The sequence below is a fragment of the Helianthus annuus genome, chromosome 6 (assembly GCF_002127325.2).
Source record: "Helianthus annuus cultivar XRQ/B chromosome 6, HanXRQr2.0-SUNRISE, whole genome shotgun sequence".
Taxonomy (NCBI): domain Eukaryota; kingdom Viridiplantae; phylum Streptophyta; class Magnoliopsida; order Asterales; family Asteraceae; genus Helianthus; species Helianthus annuus.
The window spans coordinates 50445040-50461533 of NC_035438.2; the positions used below are offsets into that span (position 1 = coordinate 50445040).

Sequence of the window (16494 nt, forward strand, 5' to 3'; positions counted from 1 at the left end):
TAGAGTTAATTACTGTTTTCGTCCCTGTGGTTTGTCAAAAATCAGTATTTCAGTCCATTAGTTTAAAAATTGCGATTTTAGTCCCTGTAGTTTCACTTTCGTAACCATTTCAGTCCACCTCGTAACCATTTCAGTCCCTGTACTTAACAGAATAATGGATTGAAATGGTTACGAAAGTGAAACCACAGGGACTGAAATGGTTACGAAAGTGAAACAGCAGGGACTGAAATCGCAATTTTTAAACTAATGGACTGAAATAGTGATTTTTGACAAACCACAGGGACGAAAACAGTAATTAACTCTTGTATTTATTTCAATGTATGAATTAGTAATATCAATTGGGGTCCTGGTGTTGTTGGGTAGCTTACATCATCCGCATATAAAGCCTAACATTTTTCATTATATAAGTCGATCAATAATTTAGTTTGTTCAAATGGTTATGGTTACCAAACTTATAGAATAAAGTTTATAAAAATATATTATTATTTAATGAAAATTACAACTAATATATCTTGCCTACAAGCATCATATCCATGAACAACTACACGCAAGTAATAATATTTATTGGGTGTTGGGCCTAAGTCCATGGACTAAACCGGATTGAGCAGTAAGCCAAGTGTCAGGCCCAAAACAATGAACGGGCATTGCATACATAGAAACTGCAATGGAACATTGTACTACTACTAGTAAAGGTAAACTACAGAATCAATGAAGGTAAACTATATATATACAAGGAAAAGCAATTTAGAGAAATCACAATCACAACGATAATCACGACCACACAATCGCAAAGACAACAGTTGGGGACAGCACATTCGTCGACCATAATATTGACCCGATACACTGTTTGTAGAAACCTAAGAAAATCAGCAAACTTAATGCATAAAAACCATGTCTCCTAACAAAAACTGAGAAAAGGGAAAAAATTGGCTCTACATAACATACTAATATTCTTATTAAGATGAAAACAAACTGTTAGAAAGAAGCCGAGCTTGTTCTTCTGAGCTGGTACTTGGGTTTGGGTGGTGGTGCGCTCGGCAATACCATCCCTACCTCCTGCACATGGGACTCACAGATAGTTAGTTAGCGAAACCAGAAAAAAGACCGACTGGACTGGCTGGCTGTGTTTCAGCCCAAAATATATCCATAATTAACTTCAAAAGTTCTAGTACTAAAATCGGTCCTCTATGTTCATTATTATGATAGCTGCAATTTTCTATCTATTTTGACATGGCGATAGATACTATGCTCTTAACACTTTACTTTACCAAGGATAGTAAATGATAATTCTATAGTGTTGCCGAACTTGCCGTTATTGTTTATAGAGATTTTAAGATCGCACAGCACATATTAGAAAATATATAGCGTATCTGAAGTTGGTTACAAGTAGCCCTCCAAAGTGGTAGTGCGGACAGCAAGAGTCTGGTTAGGCCTGTTTTTTCTCTAGAATAGTGCTGCATTTTACAATTTTAGCCGTGTTTCTGTTTGGGCCTTGCATGGCTCCTGAATATGGACTGTTTATCCACTTTTAGGTTCTTCTATTCTGCTATGGGCCCAATTTATTGATTAATGTTTCTGCTAGTGTTTTCCTTAGGGAGGCCCAAATGCTGTCCTTGTATTCGTTTACTTTTTTAGAGTTAAATGCCATTTTAGTCCCTGTGGTTTGGGTCATTTTGCCAGTTTAGTCCAAAGGTTTCATTTTTCACCTGTGGGTCCAAAAAGGTTTCACCGTTGCCATTTTAGTCCACTGGGTTAACTTCATCCATTTTTTCTGTTAACGAGAAGGCAAATTCGGTCATTTTATATTTTATATGGCCGAATTGCCCTTCTAGTTAACATAATTACATATAAAATGACCGAATTGGTCTTCTCATTAAAAGAAAAAATGGATGAAGTTAACCCAGTGGACTAAAATGGCAACGGTGAAACCTTTTTGGACCCACAGGCGAAAAATTAAACCTTTGGACTAAACTGGCAAAATGACCCAAACCACAGGGACTAAAATGGCATTTAACTCTTTTTTTTTTAATTTAGTATGATTTGTCGGGTTGTCGTCCTCTTTACCGAAAAAAGAGCCTAAATAATTTGGAAACACAAGCAACAAACTAGGCTTTACTGTTCTAGGGTTTCACATCAAATAACCACTAGGAACCTTTGAGAATCATAACCAAAATAATGTCACCTAAGCAGCATGGTTTTTGCTCAAAGAAAGAAAAAACTTGCATCCACTTTCATTCAATCGTTAGATGATTTCATCGTCGTGTAACCATGATCAACCATTCTATAGTTTTGGACTAGCTAAAATAAAAGAATGCACTATCTTTTCTTGCAGCCTCAGGACATAAACACTCGAACAATTCAACAATCTTGTAAAAAGTAAATATAAAGAAAGAAAAACAAGCATACCTTCTGTCTCTTAAGTAGTTCGTTTTCCTCTTCCAAACGTGAGATTTTGTTCTCCAGTTCATGTGTGTAAGCCTGTTTAACCAAAAGGGTATCTTTTATAACATGTTTACAGTACGTCGATACCTAGTTGAAATCAAAGTCGACTTCTGAAAAAACATACCTGTTTTCTTGCACGCGAACGCGCAGCCGATTCTCTATTCTTTATCATTCTCTTTTGCCTCCTTTCGACAGTCTTCTCTATCACGTCACCAGACGCAACGCGTTTCCTCCCAGGCGTCTGCGTATCAGATAAATTATGCATCAAATGCGACGGAGACATTGCCATTTGGGTCTCCGGATAAACCATATCCATCATCGGGTTCGCCCCAATCGACAAAGACTGTTGAACCGGATGATGCCCTGACATATATACATGTTGCTGCGGTATCGGTGCAACCTGATACTGCATCCACTGCGCTTGTTGATGATTCGCGTTCTCTTGATTCACATCCACATTTTTCTTTCCGGATCCGGTAACAACCCCGGCTTTGAGCAAGAAATCCTCCAAAGTCATCTCACCTAGCGTCGGTTGTCGCTCTCGATTACCCCTTTTATCACCATCATTATTACCACTACCACTACTATTATTACTACCTTTGTTTTTACCTTGTTGGATACCTTGCCACACCTCATCCACCGTCTTTTTGCGCAGATCTTGAGCAAGATTGATGCTCGACTGGCGAGCCAAAGACGGACCCGGAACATGTTGACCAAGATGAGAGTAATCAACATTCATGTTACTCTCAGCAGTCCAAACACTCTTCAAAAGCTCATCAAGATTCATACTACTCAAAGGCTTTCCAAGATCCCCTAATTGGTGTTGTACCTCATCTAAAGTTAGGTCATACAATGAACTCAGTCTCCCCAACCCACCCGATTCGGCCCGTCGCGGTTGCGGTTCACCGCCACCATCACCACCACCATTTGATCCCATTACCTCACCCAACTATCCACTAAACAATTAACTGAAGCAAAAAGATTGATCAGAATTCAAAACCCCTTTGTTAATATCAAGAAAATAACTGTTGAATCCATCACAAAATCAAGAACTCACCAGAAACACAAAACCCTTGTGCAGAATCTCCAAGATTGTTGCTTTCATCAAGAAAAACAAACCCATTTGAACCCCAGTGTGGATTTATGAATTGGGTTAATCCAACATAAACAAAGCATATGACCACATTCTAGATTCTCGTACTCTCAAAGAACAAGAAATGGTGGATTTGATTATAATATTATTATAAAGGTGTGATTTTTATTATTTTCTCAGTAACCCCACCAAGAATTGGGGGAGATAAAATTTGATGGCAGGTTGATAGAAATTATTAAAAAAAAAAAATTAATTAAAGTGGAAACATACATAAAGATGGATATGCTGAGTTGGGTAGTTAAGGATCCGATCTGATTCTTGAAAACGGAAAACTGCCTGCCCCCTTGTGTTCTTCTTTCACCTTCTTTTTATTTTCGATTGGTGGTTTTTGATTTGGGTAAGAATCATTTATTTATAAGTTGGTGTGGACGAAACGAAAACAAAGCATGAATGTAACACTAAGTTTATGTGTTTGTGTTTTGTCTAAACGGGTTTGAATAGTTTTGGGTTGAGTCGTGGAAATGTTTAGCTAAACGGATCGTGTCTGGATTGATATGACGGGTTTACGGATTGACTCGTATAACATGTTTTGTTCTAGATTTATTGTTTTTACGTAACTAGTATATGGGACCCGTGCGTTGTTACGGGACCATTAAACCGAACGAAAAGTAGACATAAAAATATTGAACCATGTGCGTCCGTTGTGGCATGTTAACGCACAAAAAATTTACCGAAACGTAAAACATAGAAAAGAATAACGAAGTCGACTCAGGACCTGCAAGTTGTGACTCGGCCGTTAAACGGGGAAAAACAGACGGAAAAACATACAACCACTCACGTACGTTTCAGCGTGTTAACTCACAAAATTTAGATAAAAGTGTAAAAGACGAAAAATTTATGGGACGAACGTTAAAGTAAAAAAGTGCTGGGGTTGAAAATAAAAAATGTGTTGTGAGAATTATGTAAAAGACGAAAAGTTTAGGGGTTAAAGTAAAAAGAAAACGAATAGTAAATATGTGAGTGTAACAAAATTTGGTAAAAAATATATGTAAAAATAAATACAGGTATCTGTTTTGATAATACGATAAGACTTACCCGCACTCGCTGTATCTTATTATACCAAAAAAATGATCTACTTCAAATACGACTCTGTTTTCGATCAAATTTATACCAGAATATCGAGGAACAAAAACTTAAACACAACCTCATATTAAGTTTTTTTTTTTAAAGAACAAAAGTTATCAAGTGAAATAAAATTAGAAATCAAACGAATTAAATGTATATATTATATACAGTATAAGTGATAAAGTTGAATGAAAAAAAAGCCAAAGCAAAGTAAAAAAAAAAAAAAAAAGGAAGTAAACAAAAGTAAAACTAAAATGAATAGTGTTGTTGTTCGGGAAAGAAAATTTGCTAATTAATATAGGGTAAATAGCTTAAACGGATTAGGTATTTTATAACTAATTTTAAATATAAAAGAGATGGTAAATGAGTTTTGTAGTTTAATCATAACTTTTTTTTTATAATAATTTGTATTTTTGTTTAAACTTTTTGAAAACTTGTAATTTATAAGTTGGTATACTAAAAAGGTGAGTTTAATAGATTATGTATGTGTCAATCCACAAAAACTTATGTCATGTTTAAGTTCTTGTTCCTAACATGAGTTTCAAGTTCATATCATGTTCAGATTATTAGTGTATGAATCTCAAATTTGTGTCAGATTCTACTCACGAACACAATGCATTTAACACCTTATGACCTCATTAACATTTTTTTGGGTTTTTTAGATAAGGGAGATTTGAGTCTTTTGACAAACTCTAAAGAATTTACTAATATATATGTCGGTTTATTGCGTTTAATATGTCAAGTTTACAAAATACATCTATGAAGACAGATGATGAGATATGACAAACTCTAAAGAAATTATTGATATAAGTGCCGGTTAATTGCGTTTAATATGTAATGTTTACAAAATACATCTATGGAAAAAATCATGTATCAATGTAATTGCCGCCCTTTAACATTAAAAAAGTATAAATGAGATATATTCCCCATTATCATGGTTATAAAAAAATCAGTTTGAGAAAAAAAACTTAAAAATGATTGTTACACCAAATAATCATTTAAGCATGTATACTTTATATGTAATTTGGTTAGTGATGTGTGTTTGTTAGAGCTAATAATATACATTTATTGAATAAGTACATAAAATTCGACGAAAACGATAATGTTACACCAATGTTCCCAACATAATAATTTCAGAACCATTCAAAGTATAGATAATCAAAAACCTTTTTATCCACACTTATAACTCATGGATGATCAAGCAATATAAAATCATGTTTATAAAAGGTAATACGTATCTTCATTCTTCGAATGTACCATCTATTAATTAGGGGGAGGGAAAAAATCTTGAATCAAAACCTTTATGGAAGATGACATTTAAACTTAAAGCATTCTGATAAGGTTTCATTTAAACTTTTAACAATTCTATGGAAGATGACAATGTGATCCAATTACTCAAACCAATTTATTCGTATCGAAACTAGATATATTAAATATAGTACGTTCAACTTGTTACAAAACTTGAAATTATTAAAGCTATAAAAATGCTAAAAGTTTAATTGAATGTTTTATATTCAAAGTCGGTTTTTAGGTGAGTTTAAGAATGACTTTTAGGTGATACGTATCCTAACAGGTAACTTTTAACTAAATAAGACCATAAACGGGTATATATAATATGTAACGCATACCCAACAGGTATGAGACATGGGTCTATGATTGGGTATGCTATGTGACAACTATAACATATCAACTTTAAGAATCATGTAACAAGGACACTTATGTTGTGTACTAGATTCCATACGTATGTTATGCATGGACCAGAACCTGATATTAGATTTTAAATGTAAGTAACCTAGTTTTTGAAACTAGATGTAAACCAAATTATGATTCAACAGCATAATTCTTTTATCAGGAATGAAAATGGAGTATGGGGATATTTGATATATTGCAAAATACATCTAGTTCTGTGTATAGTTTGTACAGTTTTTGAGTCCGTATTGTGTCGATTTTAGTGTTTTCTGTATATTATCGAGTCGTTTGTCTTTTGTTGGGTTCCGGAGGAGAAAGAAGCTAAAACGAGAAAATATGAAGAAAACCAAGCCTCTGGTTCGTCACGCGACAGGAGATGAACGAGAACAAAAATAAAAGAAAAAGGCCCTGGCTTGTCATGCGACAGGGGAAGGGAAGACCTCTAGCATGACGCGAGGGGATGTTTGACCCAGATTGACTTTCGCACATCTCGTGTGACGCGAGAAAGGAATGATATACCCCTCACGCGACGCGAAGGGCCATTATTCGCAGAAAATAATGAGGAGCGTTTGGATCAGCATGCTATATTCAGAAAATCTAATCATAATAAAAACAATAACATGGACGAAAATTAACAACAATTAGGACAAATTTGGCAACATCAAGAGGTGATTTTGGAGATCAAGAGTGCTCGAGATCGAAGTTTCAAGCTTGGAATCAAGTTTCTTCGAGTGTTCCACTTACGGCTTCTTTGTTTTCTTGTTTACTTCGTTTTCATCATGTCTTGTGAACCTAAGATTGAACGTGTTTATGTTTTAGCAATCATGTTAGGCTAAACTCACTACCTAGGTCAAAGATGAATACACTTGTTTGATATATGTTTCTTTTAGTTTATGGATTGAATTGTGGATTTTTCATAAAGTAAACAACTTTGGTTTTAATGATTAGATGTTTATGCGTATTTAATCTAGTTTAAATCTTATCACATGTTTCACTTGCATTTTTTGTGGATGTCTTCCGTGTATGAATGCAATTTAGGTCGTGGACTGTGTGTTAGCGATTAGTTTACAATTAATTATGCATGATTTCCGTAGGAACTATGATTAGGTCTTTGAATAGGATTAGGTCTTCTACCGATCTCAATAGTTATGAGGTGAGAGGTTGTCGGTCTATCTTTAGTGTTAGATTGTTAGGGTTAGATACTTTGTGAGAAAATCTCCTTAGTTTCCCTTTCACTATTTTCTTATTGAGTCTAATCAGAAATTCATAGTTACATGTGACTTTCATGTTGTGAGGTAGATTGTCTAGATGGTACTTTATTATTACAGTAGGAAAGCCCTTGAGGGAATCCTTTAAACCGGTGGTTTAACGGCTTTCAGGATCCATAGGTTTCTCCTCGAGAAGGGTCGAGGGTCCTTTAGGTTATCCTTTAAGTTTAGTATTTTAAGATCCCGATTTCCCCAAAAGTTCTATAACCGATAGAACGTGTCAATCATGTGTAGGAGTCTGACCTGGGTAGTGTGTTTCTCATCATCTGAATTCGTCTGCACAATATTTGTGTTTAGTCATTCTTGTTATTAATTTAATTAAGTTTAGTAGTTTGTTAGAACCCCCCCCCCCCAAAAAAAAAAAAACAAAAAACAAAACAGAAATAGTCGAGTCAGTTTAGTTAGCAGTAATCAAGTCTAATATTCGTAATTAGTAGAGTCTCATGGGTTCGATACTCGGTCTTACTTGAGATTTACTACATTGACCGGTACACTTGCTGGTTGTGTGGTCTAGGTTTTAGAGAGTCTTAGGTGCTGTTTGTTTTTTCTGCGGGAAAAGGTCTGCAATGTCACACCCCCAAAATCCACCTGCGGAGTACTACCGCTTGGAGGAGTGACTGACCAGTATCCAGCCACCAATCATATTGAACAGGCATATAAGTAGTTATAAAAATCCAACCAATACAATTGGTGTTCAAACAAAACATAGTTTAAGTTGCAAGCGGAAGCATAAAATTTAAAACCAAACATAAGTTCAATTGTTTCCAAGTTTAACATGGCACGCAGCTATCCATGTCCCACAACGACTCTCCTCCGTGCAAGCTCCAGCTAAGTATCTATGGTCCTGCAAAGCATGTAGTAACGAGTCAACAACTAGTTGAGTGAGTTCACGGTTGGGTGTTCGTTTTAAGTTGTTTCGAAAACAGTTTCCTTTATCTGGCATCCTGCCGTGGGGGTTACCCCATAGTTAAAAACGTGACTTGTTTATCCCGGTTACTCTGGCATTCCAGCCGTGGGGGATACCCCGTGTTAGTTATCTGGCATTTCGGCCGTGGGGGCTACCCCATGTATACACTAGACTCGTTACCATATCGACTGCTGACTGTAGTCATGTTTATGTACCCTGAAACTGTCAATGTCTATCATCATTGACGTGCCCCAGATCCATTAGTTCACGCCCGTCCTCTGCGGAACGGTGTGAGGTTTGTCAGACCTAAATAGCGCTATCTAACTAATGACCCGCTCGCCATTGGCCCGGCGATTAAGTCGATATAAAAGGAGGGACTTCGTGATAGAGTTTTGGTCTAGTACGAGTTATCTGTCCGTGAGGACGAGGAATTACATTCCTGAACCATTGTTGTCCTACCCAAGGAGGACGAGGAATCTACGTTCCTTAACCCCATTCCCAACCCAGGGAATCCCATGCTTTGTAGAGGGTGTGAACTCACCTTGGTTTGCTCGGCAGATACACAGAAAAGTCAATCAAGTTGTAAGTGGTCAACTACGTCCTAACATAGATACCATTCGAGTCAGGTTTGTATCCAAGTAGTGCACGTATGTTCTACACGTATTGTACACAAGTAACAATCATGGCATACATATCTAGCATGGCAGTTCAACAACAGTTCGCAACGAGTTCCACAGTAACATTCATGTAATAACCAAAGTCTAAGTGTGACCCAAACAGTTGGTCTCGTAATAGCACGCAAGCCCAAAATACGCATTCAACAGTAACACAAGAAGCCCATAAGTCCGGCCCAACTACCCAAACCCGTAGCAGTGTGGAAGTCCAAATAGTGTGTACATGCATATGGTCTCGAGTCGAGACTGTGCGGTCTCTAGTCGAGACTGTGCGGTCTCGAGTGTAGCTTACAAGATCTCGAGTCGCAACCGAGGTGGTTTCGGGTCATGCATGTATTGGTCTCGAGTCACAACCGGACTCGCAAGCATGGTCTCGGGTCATGATGTTTGTGTGATGGTCATGTGTGGTCTCGAGTCGAGACTAGGGGTTCTCGACTCGCAACCTGTGTCGCAAACTGCGGTCTCGAGTTGTCATGTTCATGGTCTCGAGTCGAAATCAGGTGTCTAGACTCCCAGCACCTGCTGATTCTGCACAGTGTACTATCCAATAGAGTTTTGATTTCATGCAACATTATGTACTATCCACTAAACATGTTTTGTTGTCTAACAATTAACCAAAATGGATCAAACAATCAGATTTCAAATATTCATAACACATTCATATCATGCTCAACAAGTTCTTCATATATTCAAATCATGTTCATGTTGTTCTTCATTCATTCAACTAGTTCTTCATTTTAGGGTTTTTGTTTTACAACATGCTTCATCAATAAAGTTTATACTAGCATGAACTCAAGTTGATAACATCATCGGTTCCTACATCTATCACATTCAAACAATGTAACAACATGCCTAAATAAGATTTATCATCAACATATGCTAATCCGATTTCATGAACACAAACCTCCTAAACATGACCAAGCCATTCGGGTTTAAATCCATAATAAGCCGATTTCTAACATTTCATCATCACATAATATCATCACTTGACAACAAATAACTACTTCCTATCAAGCAAACATCTATATCATAGATAAACAATCATTTCTCATGTATTTGTTATTATACCACTAAATGAGACACTAACCGGCTAGAGGATAGGAAGGGTGAACTCCGAATACCGATTCCAAGCTTGAACCGAAGGTCCTAGTGTTGCCGGTTTGAATCCGAGAGAATGAGAGGAGAAGGGTGTTGAGACTTAGAGAAAGGGAGAGTGTGTGTGTTGTCCAAAGAAATGGTGAACATGGTTATGAGTGTAATATATATACTAGTCTACATGGTGCACCCTAATAGGTTTCGAGTGTGATTAAATGGCCCAACCGGCCCATTGTTACACTTGTTCACTCGAGACCGCATGGTCTCGAGTCGGGTTCTTGGTTCTCGGCTCACTTACACATATATACATAATATACATACAAGCACACACATAATCACATAGAAGGTTCACTTATAACATTTACTAAATTGACAAGTTAACTAGTCACATAGTGTTCAAACATGTTACATCAAGATACAACGAAAGGTTCTAAGTTTCGAGTTGTCACATCATCCCCAAGTTGAAAGAAATTTCGTCCCGAAATTTGATAGGCACTCACTGAGGAAGCTAGTTAAGTTGTGTGGTTTTCCCGGTTTTCTTGGGGTGTCACATCCACCCCCCGTTGATCTGGAATTTCGTCCCGAAATTCCGTAGCTTCAGCCTCAGTAGTGGTTGTACTGTTTACGAACAGTTGGGGATACTTTTGTTTCATCCGGTCTTCGCGCTCCCAGGTGAACTCTGGGCCGCGACGTGAGTTCCAACGAACTCGAACGAGGGATATTCTAGTGCTCTTGAGGACCTTAACATCCTGGTCCGTGATTTCAACTGGTTCTTCGACGAATCGTAACTGCTCGTCGATAGTGAGTTCCTTCAGAGGAACTATGTGGGTCTCATCTGACAGACACTTCTTCAGATTCGACACGTGAAAAACGTTGTGAACTGCACCGAGTTCTGCTGGTAAGTTTAGTCTGTAGGCCACTCTGCCTATCTTCTCAATGATTTCAAATGGTCCAACGTATCGTGGGTTGAGTTTGCCTCGTTTACCAAAACGAACCACACCCTTCCAGGGTGAAACTTTGAGTAGTACCCGCTCCCCAACCTGGAGCTCAAGTGGTTTCCTGCCCTTATCGGCGTAGGCTTTCTGACGGTCACGAGCGGCCGCCATGCGTTGTCGTATTTGAGCAATCCGTTCAGTAGTGTCCACCACATGTTCCGGACCAGTGATTTGACTATCCCCCACCTCTGCCCAACAAAGAGGTGACCGGCATTTACGCCCGTACAATGCCTCAAACGGAGCAGCTTTAATGCTGGTGTGGTAGCTGTTATTGTACGAGAATTCCACAAGTGGTAGATGCTTTTCCCAGCTGTTGCCAAAGTCGATTACACATGCACGAAGCATGTCTTTTAAGGTCTGAATAGTGCGCTCGGACTGCCCGTCCGTCTGAGGGTGATACGCTGTGCTCATATCTAAACGTGAGCCAAAGGACTTGTGCATTGCTTGCCACAGCTCTGAAGTAAAACGTGCATCTCGATCGGAGATGATAGAGGTGGGCACCCGTGCCTCGAAACAACTTCCTTGAGGTATATTTCCGCTAGAGTGGAGAATTTATCCGTTTCCTTAATCGCCAAGAAGTGTGCGGATTTTGTGAGTCGATCCATGATCACCCAAATAGTATCGTTTCCGTGCTGGGATCTAGGCAAGCCAGTAACAAAATCCATGGAAATTTGCTCCCATTTCCATTGGGGTATCTCTGGTTGTTGAAGTAAACCTGGGGGCTTCTGGTATTCTGTCTTGACTCTCGCACAAGTCAAACACTTGCTGACGTAAGTTGCTATGTGGGCCTTCATGCTAGGCCACCAATACGTAGTTTTAATATCGTGGTACATCTTATCCGAACCAGGGTGTACCGAGTAGCGGGACCTTTGTGCCTCATCCATCACAAGTTCTCGTAGGTTGCCATAGAGTGGAACCCAAATGCATCCCGTTACGTAGTAAGCACCGTCTTCCTTCTGTTCTAAGCGTTGTCCTGACCCGCGTAGGCTTCAGCCCTGACGTTTTCTGGTTTCAGTGCTTCTATCTGAGCAGCTCGTATTTGGGAAGGAAGACTAGAGTGGATCGTGAGTTGTAAAGCTCTCACGCGCTTAGGCGCAGTGTCCTTTCGACTAAGGGCGTCTGCCACGACATTGGCCTTGCCCGGGTGATACCTGATGGAGCACTCGCAGTCATTCAGTAGCTCGACCCATCATCGTTGCCGCATATTCAGTTCCTTCTGCTTGAATATGTGCTCTAGGCTCCTGTGGTTGGTGTAGATGGCGCACTTGGTACCGTACAGGTAATGTCGCCATAACTTAAGTGCGAAAATTACAGCTCCCAGCTCTAAATCGTGTGTAGTGTAGTTCTTCTCGTTAACTTTGAGTTGGCGTGAGGCATAGGCTATAACCTTACCTCGTTGCATCAATACACAACCAAGGCCTTGAATTGATGCGTCGCAGTAAACCACAAAATCGTCTGTGCCCTCTGGCAGTGAAAGAATAGGTGCACTACAAAGTCTATCCTTTAGGTGCTGAAAGGCTAACTCCTGTGCATTTCCCCAGCGATAAACAACGCCTTTCTGCGTTAGCGAGGTGAGAGGCTGTGCGATCTTAGAAAAATCCTTAATGAACCTCCTGTAGTAACCTGCCAATCCCAAGAATTGGCGAATTTCCCTTGGTGTGCGAGGTGCAGGCCAGTTCTTAATAGAGTCTACCTTGGATGGATCAACGTGAATCCCATCCTTGTTTACCACGTGGCCTAGGAAATGGACCTCACGAAGCCAGAAGTCGCATTTCGAGAACTTTGCGTAAAGTTGTTCGGTTCGAAGGAGTTCCAGAATAAGTCGTAGATGCTGCTCGTGTTCCTCTTGACTCTTAGAATAGATCAGGATGTCGTCGATGAAGACTATAACGAATTTGTCCAGGTATGGCTTGCACACTCGGTTCATCAAGTCCATGAAAACCGCGGGTGCGTTTGTCAGCCCAAACGGCATGACCAAAAACTCATAGTGCCCATAACGAGTTCTAAAGGCTGTCTTAGAGACACCCTCTTCCCGAACTCTCAGCTGGTGGTATCCCGATCTCAGATCGATCTTTAAGTAGTAGCTCGAACCCTGCAACTGGTCGAACAAGTCGTCAATACGTGGTAGAGGATAACGATTCTTCACCGTCACCTTGTTGAGTTTACGATAGTCGATAAACATTTTGAAGGTACCATCTTTCTTCTTCACAAATAACACTGGGGCTCCCCAGGGCGATGAACTTGGACGAATAAAACCCTTATCTAAGAGTTCTTGTAGTTGCGTAGAGAGTTCTTCCAACTCTGATGGGGCTAAACGATAAGGTGCACGAGCTATAGGCGCAGCTCCGGGAGCTAGTTCAATCTGAAACTCGACTTGGCGATGGGGTGGAAGACCAGGTAATTCCTTAGGGAATACCTCAGGATAGTCACGTACAACTGGAAAATCTTCTATCTTCTTCTCTTTCTCTGAGGTGTCAGTAACGAGAGCCAAAACGGCAGTGTGGCCCTTTCGTAAGCATTTCTGGGCCTTAAGGAAAGAGATGACGTTTTCAACAGCACTCCTCTTGTCGCCACGAATTATGAGAGGTTCACTACCGGAACCAGGAATACGAACGATCTTCTCGTTGCAAAGAATCTCTGCTCGGTGTTGGGATAACCAATCCATCCCAATGACAACGTCGAAACTACCCAAGACGATAGGAATAAGGTCAATAGAGAAGGTCTGGTTAGCAAGAATAAGTTTGCAACCTTTGACTATGTGTGAGGCCTCCAAACTCTTACCATTTGCCAGCTCTACAGTGTGCTTGTTGCTCAAGGGTGTTGGAATACGCTTAAGCATTTGACTAACTTCTAGTGACACATAGCTAGTATCGGCACCCGAATCAAATAAAACTGTAACATAAAAGTCGTCGAGGAGGAACTTACCCGTCACCACGTTGGGGTCATCCCTTGCTTCACCTTGGCCAATCACGAACACCCGCCCCCTGGCACCATTGTTGTTGTTGTGGTTCCCATTGTTACCATTCCCCTGGTTGTTGTTATTGTTGTTGTTGTTCTGGTTCTGGTTCAGTTGGGGACAATCTTTCTTGAAGTGGCCTTCAGCTCCACACTGAAAGCACCCTTTGTTGTTACCCTGCTGCTGCCACTGGTTCTGTGGGGCATGTTGTTGACGATTCTGGCTGGCGGGGTACAAGCTTCTGCAATCTTTGGCGGCGTGACCTGGCTTGTTGCACCGATGACAGTTGCCCCTGGTGCATGGCCCACTGTGGTGTAGGTTGCAGCGATTGCATTTGGGGTGATTCCCTTTGTACCCACCATGACTTTGACCACCAGACGATTGCTGACTAGGGCTCTTGTAGTCATCAGTCTTTCTCTGCTGAGACTGAGATTGCACAGAAGTTGAACCCTTGCTTGAAGCTCCATCCCATTTCCGTTTGTTGTCACTAGAGGTACCAGAAGTAGTTGCAGCACCTATGCGCTTTGGTAACTTGTTCTGCTCCACCGCCTGATCAGTAAGACGGTGAGCCAACTGAACAACCTGCTGGATAGTGGCCAGGTTTGCTGAAGTCACATGACTTTGGATTTCTGGCACCAACCCCTTGAGAAAGAGTTCAATTCGCTTAAATGGAGGGTCCACCATAGTAGGACACAATAAGGCAAGCTCATGCGATCTCTTACTATACGCCTCAATTTTGGACCCCGTCATCTTGAGGTTGTAGAACTCGTCTTCCAGTTTATGAATGTCATCACGACTGCAGTATTCCTCCCTGATCATTTCCTTGAAAGTTTCCCATGGGGTGGCGTTGGCAGCAACCAACCCCAGCATTTGAACTTGAGCGTTCCACCACGTGAGGGCTAAACCCTCGAGAGTACCGGTAGCATACTTCACCCTGCGCGCTTCAGGGCATTCACACATTTCGAACACGGATTCTAGTTTCTCAAACCAGTGGAGGAGACCTACTGCTCCTTCAGTTCCGCTAAAAGTAGTGGGTCGGCAGTCCATAAAGGTCTTAAAGGTGCACACCAGTGGCTGAGCATGTTGACCTAAGGTAGGTGAAAGAAAGACAGAGTTTAGCACAAAGGTTGGTTCACGAGAGTAGGATCCTAAAGATCCTAGAATGAGTTCGGACTGCAGGATATACCTCCTGCGTATGCAGCTGCAAGTGCTGCGGCAACTCGTTCGTTGATCAGAGCCGTCAACTGGGCTTGAGTCATGTTAACGCGTCCACTCATGATCTTCATACAAGAGGGAAACATGAGTGAGAGAGGTTCGCGAAAGTGCGATGGTAGAAGGGAGTAAGCACGCATGTGTTCAAGCAATAGTAGTTATACTAACCAAGCATACCATAAGCATTGTACTATGTAACTAACAAGTAGGCAATATATAGATCATATCACCTAGAACGTCGAGCCTTGCATGTGGAGTGAAGCGTCGTTGTGGACCGTTGAGCACTGTACAAGTTATAGTCTGGTTTTAACAAAAATGTTTCTCCTTTATTAAAACCAAGTTCACTATAACCAATGGCTCTGATACCAATGTGTCACACCCCCAAAATCCACATGCGGAGTACTACAGCTTGGAGGAGTGACTGACCAGGATCCAGCCACCAATCATATTGAACAGGCATATAAGTAGTTATAAAAATCCAACCAATACAATTGGTGTTCAAACAAAACATAGTTTAAGTTGCAAGCGGAAGCATAAAATTTAAAACCAAACATAAGTTCAATTGTTTCCAAGTTTAACATGGCACGCATCTATCCATGTCCCACAACGACTCTCCTCCGTGCAAGCTCCAGCTAAGTATCTATGGTCCTGCAAAGCATGTAGTAACGAGTCAACAACTAGTTGAGTGAGTTCACGGTTGGGTGTTCGTTTTAAGTTGTTTCAAAAACAGTATCCTTTATCTGGCATCCTGCCGTGGGGGTTACCCCATAGTTAAAAACGTGACTTGTTTATCCCGGTTACTCTGGCATTCCAGCCGTGGGGGCTACCCCGTGTTAGTTATCTGGCATTTCGGCCGTGGGGGCTACCCCATGTATACACTAGACTCGTTACCATATCGACTGCTGACTGTAGTCATGTTTATGTGCCCTGAAACTGTCAATGTCTATCATCATTGACGTGCCCCAGATCCATTAGTTCACGCCCGTCCTCTGCGGCACGGTGTGAGGTTTGTCAGACCTAAATAACGCTATCAAACTA

The 16494-nt window shown here is 40.6% G+C and overlaps 1 protein-coding gene across 2 annotated transcripts; it reads right to left on the minus strand.

Annotated features, from left to right (window-relative positions):
* Nucleotides 1-702: 702 nt before the first annotated feature.
* LOC110865426 (ABSCISIC ACID-INSENSITIVE 5-like protein 2) lies at nucleotides 703-3917 on the minus strand. 2 transcript variants are annotated; one of them, XM_035974739.1, is made up of 5 exons: nucleotides 3500-3917; nucleotides 2567-3410; nucleotides 2407-2478; nucleotides 946-1056; nucleotides 703-857 (listed from the first exon to the last, which is right to left on the minus strand). In XM_035974739.1, exons 2-4 carry the CDS (start codon nucleotides 3377-3379, stop codon nucleotides 976-978), a joined length of 966 nt encoding a protein of 321 aa, XP_035830632.1. In that variant the 5' UTR covers nucleotides 3380-3410; nucleotides 3500-3917; the 3' UTR covers nucleotides 703-857; nucleotides 946-975. The 2 variants fall into 2 exon arrangements, with proteins under 2 accessions (XP_035830632.1, XP_035830631.1); XM_035974738.1 differs by having other exon boundaries at nucleotides 706-1056.
* Nucleotides 3918-16494: the final 12577 nt, after the last annotated feature.

Bases quoted from the DNA above. Each gene is read 5' to 3' on its own strand.
- LOC110865426 (XM_035974739.1), bottom strand. From the start codon at position 3,379: ATGGGATCAAATGGTGGTGGTGATGGTGGCGGTGAACCGCAACCGCGA. The intron at 2,479-2,566 runs GTATGTTTTTTC...TTGGTTAAACAG, and splicing joins GTTCGCGTGCAAGAAAACAG to GCTTACACACATGAACTGGA. The intron at 1,057-2,406 runs GTATGCTTGTTT...TCCCATGTGCAG, and splicing joins AACTACTTAAGAGACAGAAG to GAGGTAGGGATGGTATTGCC.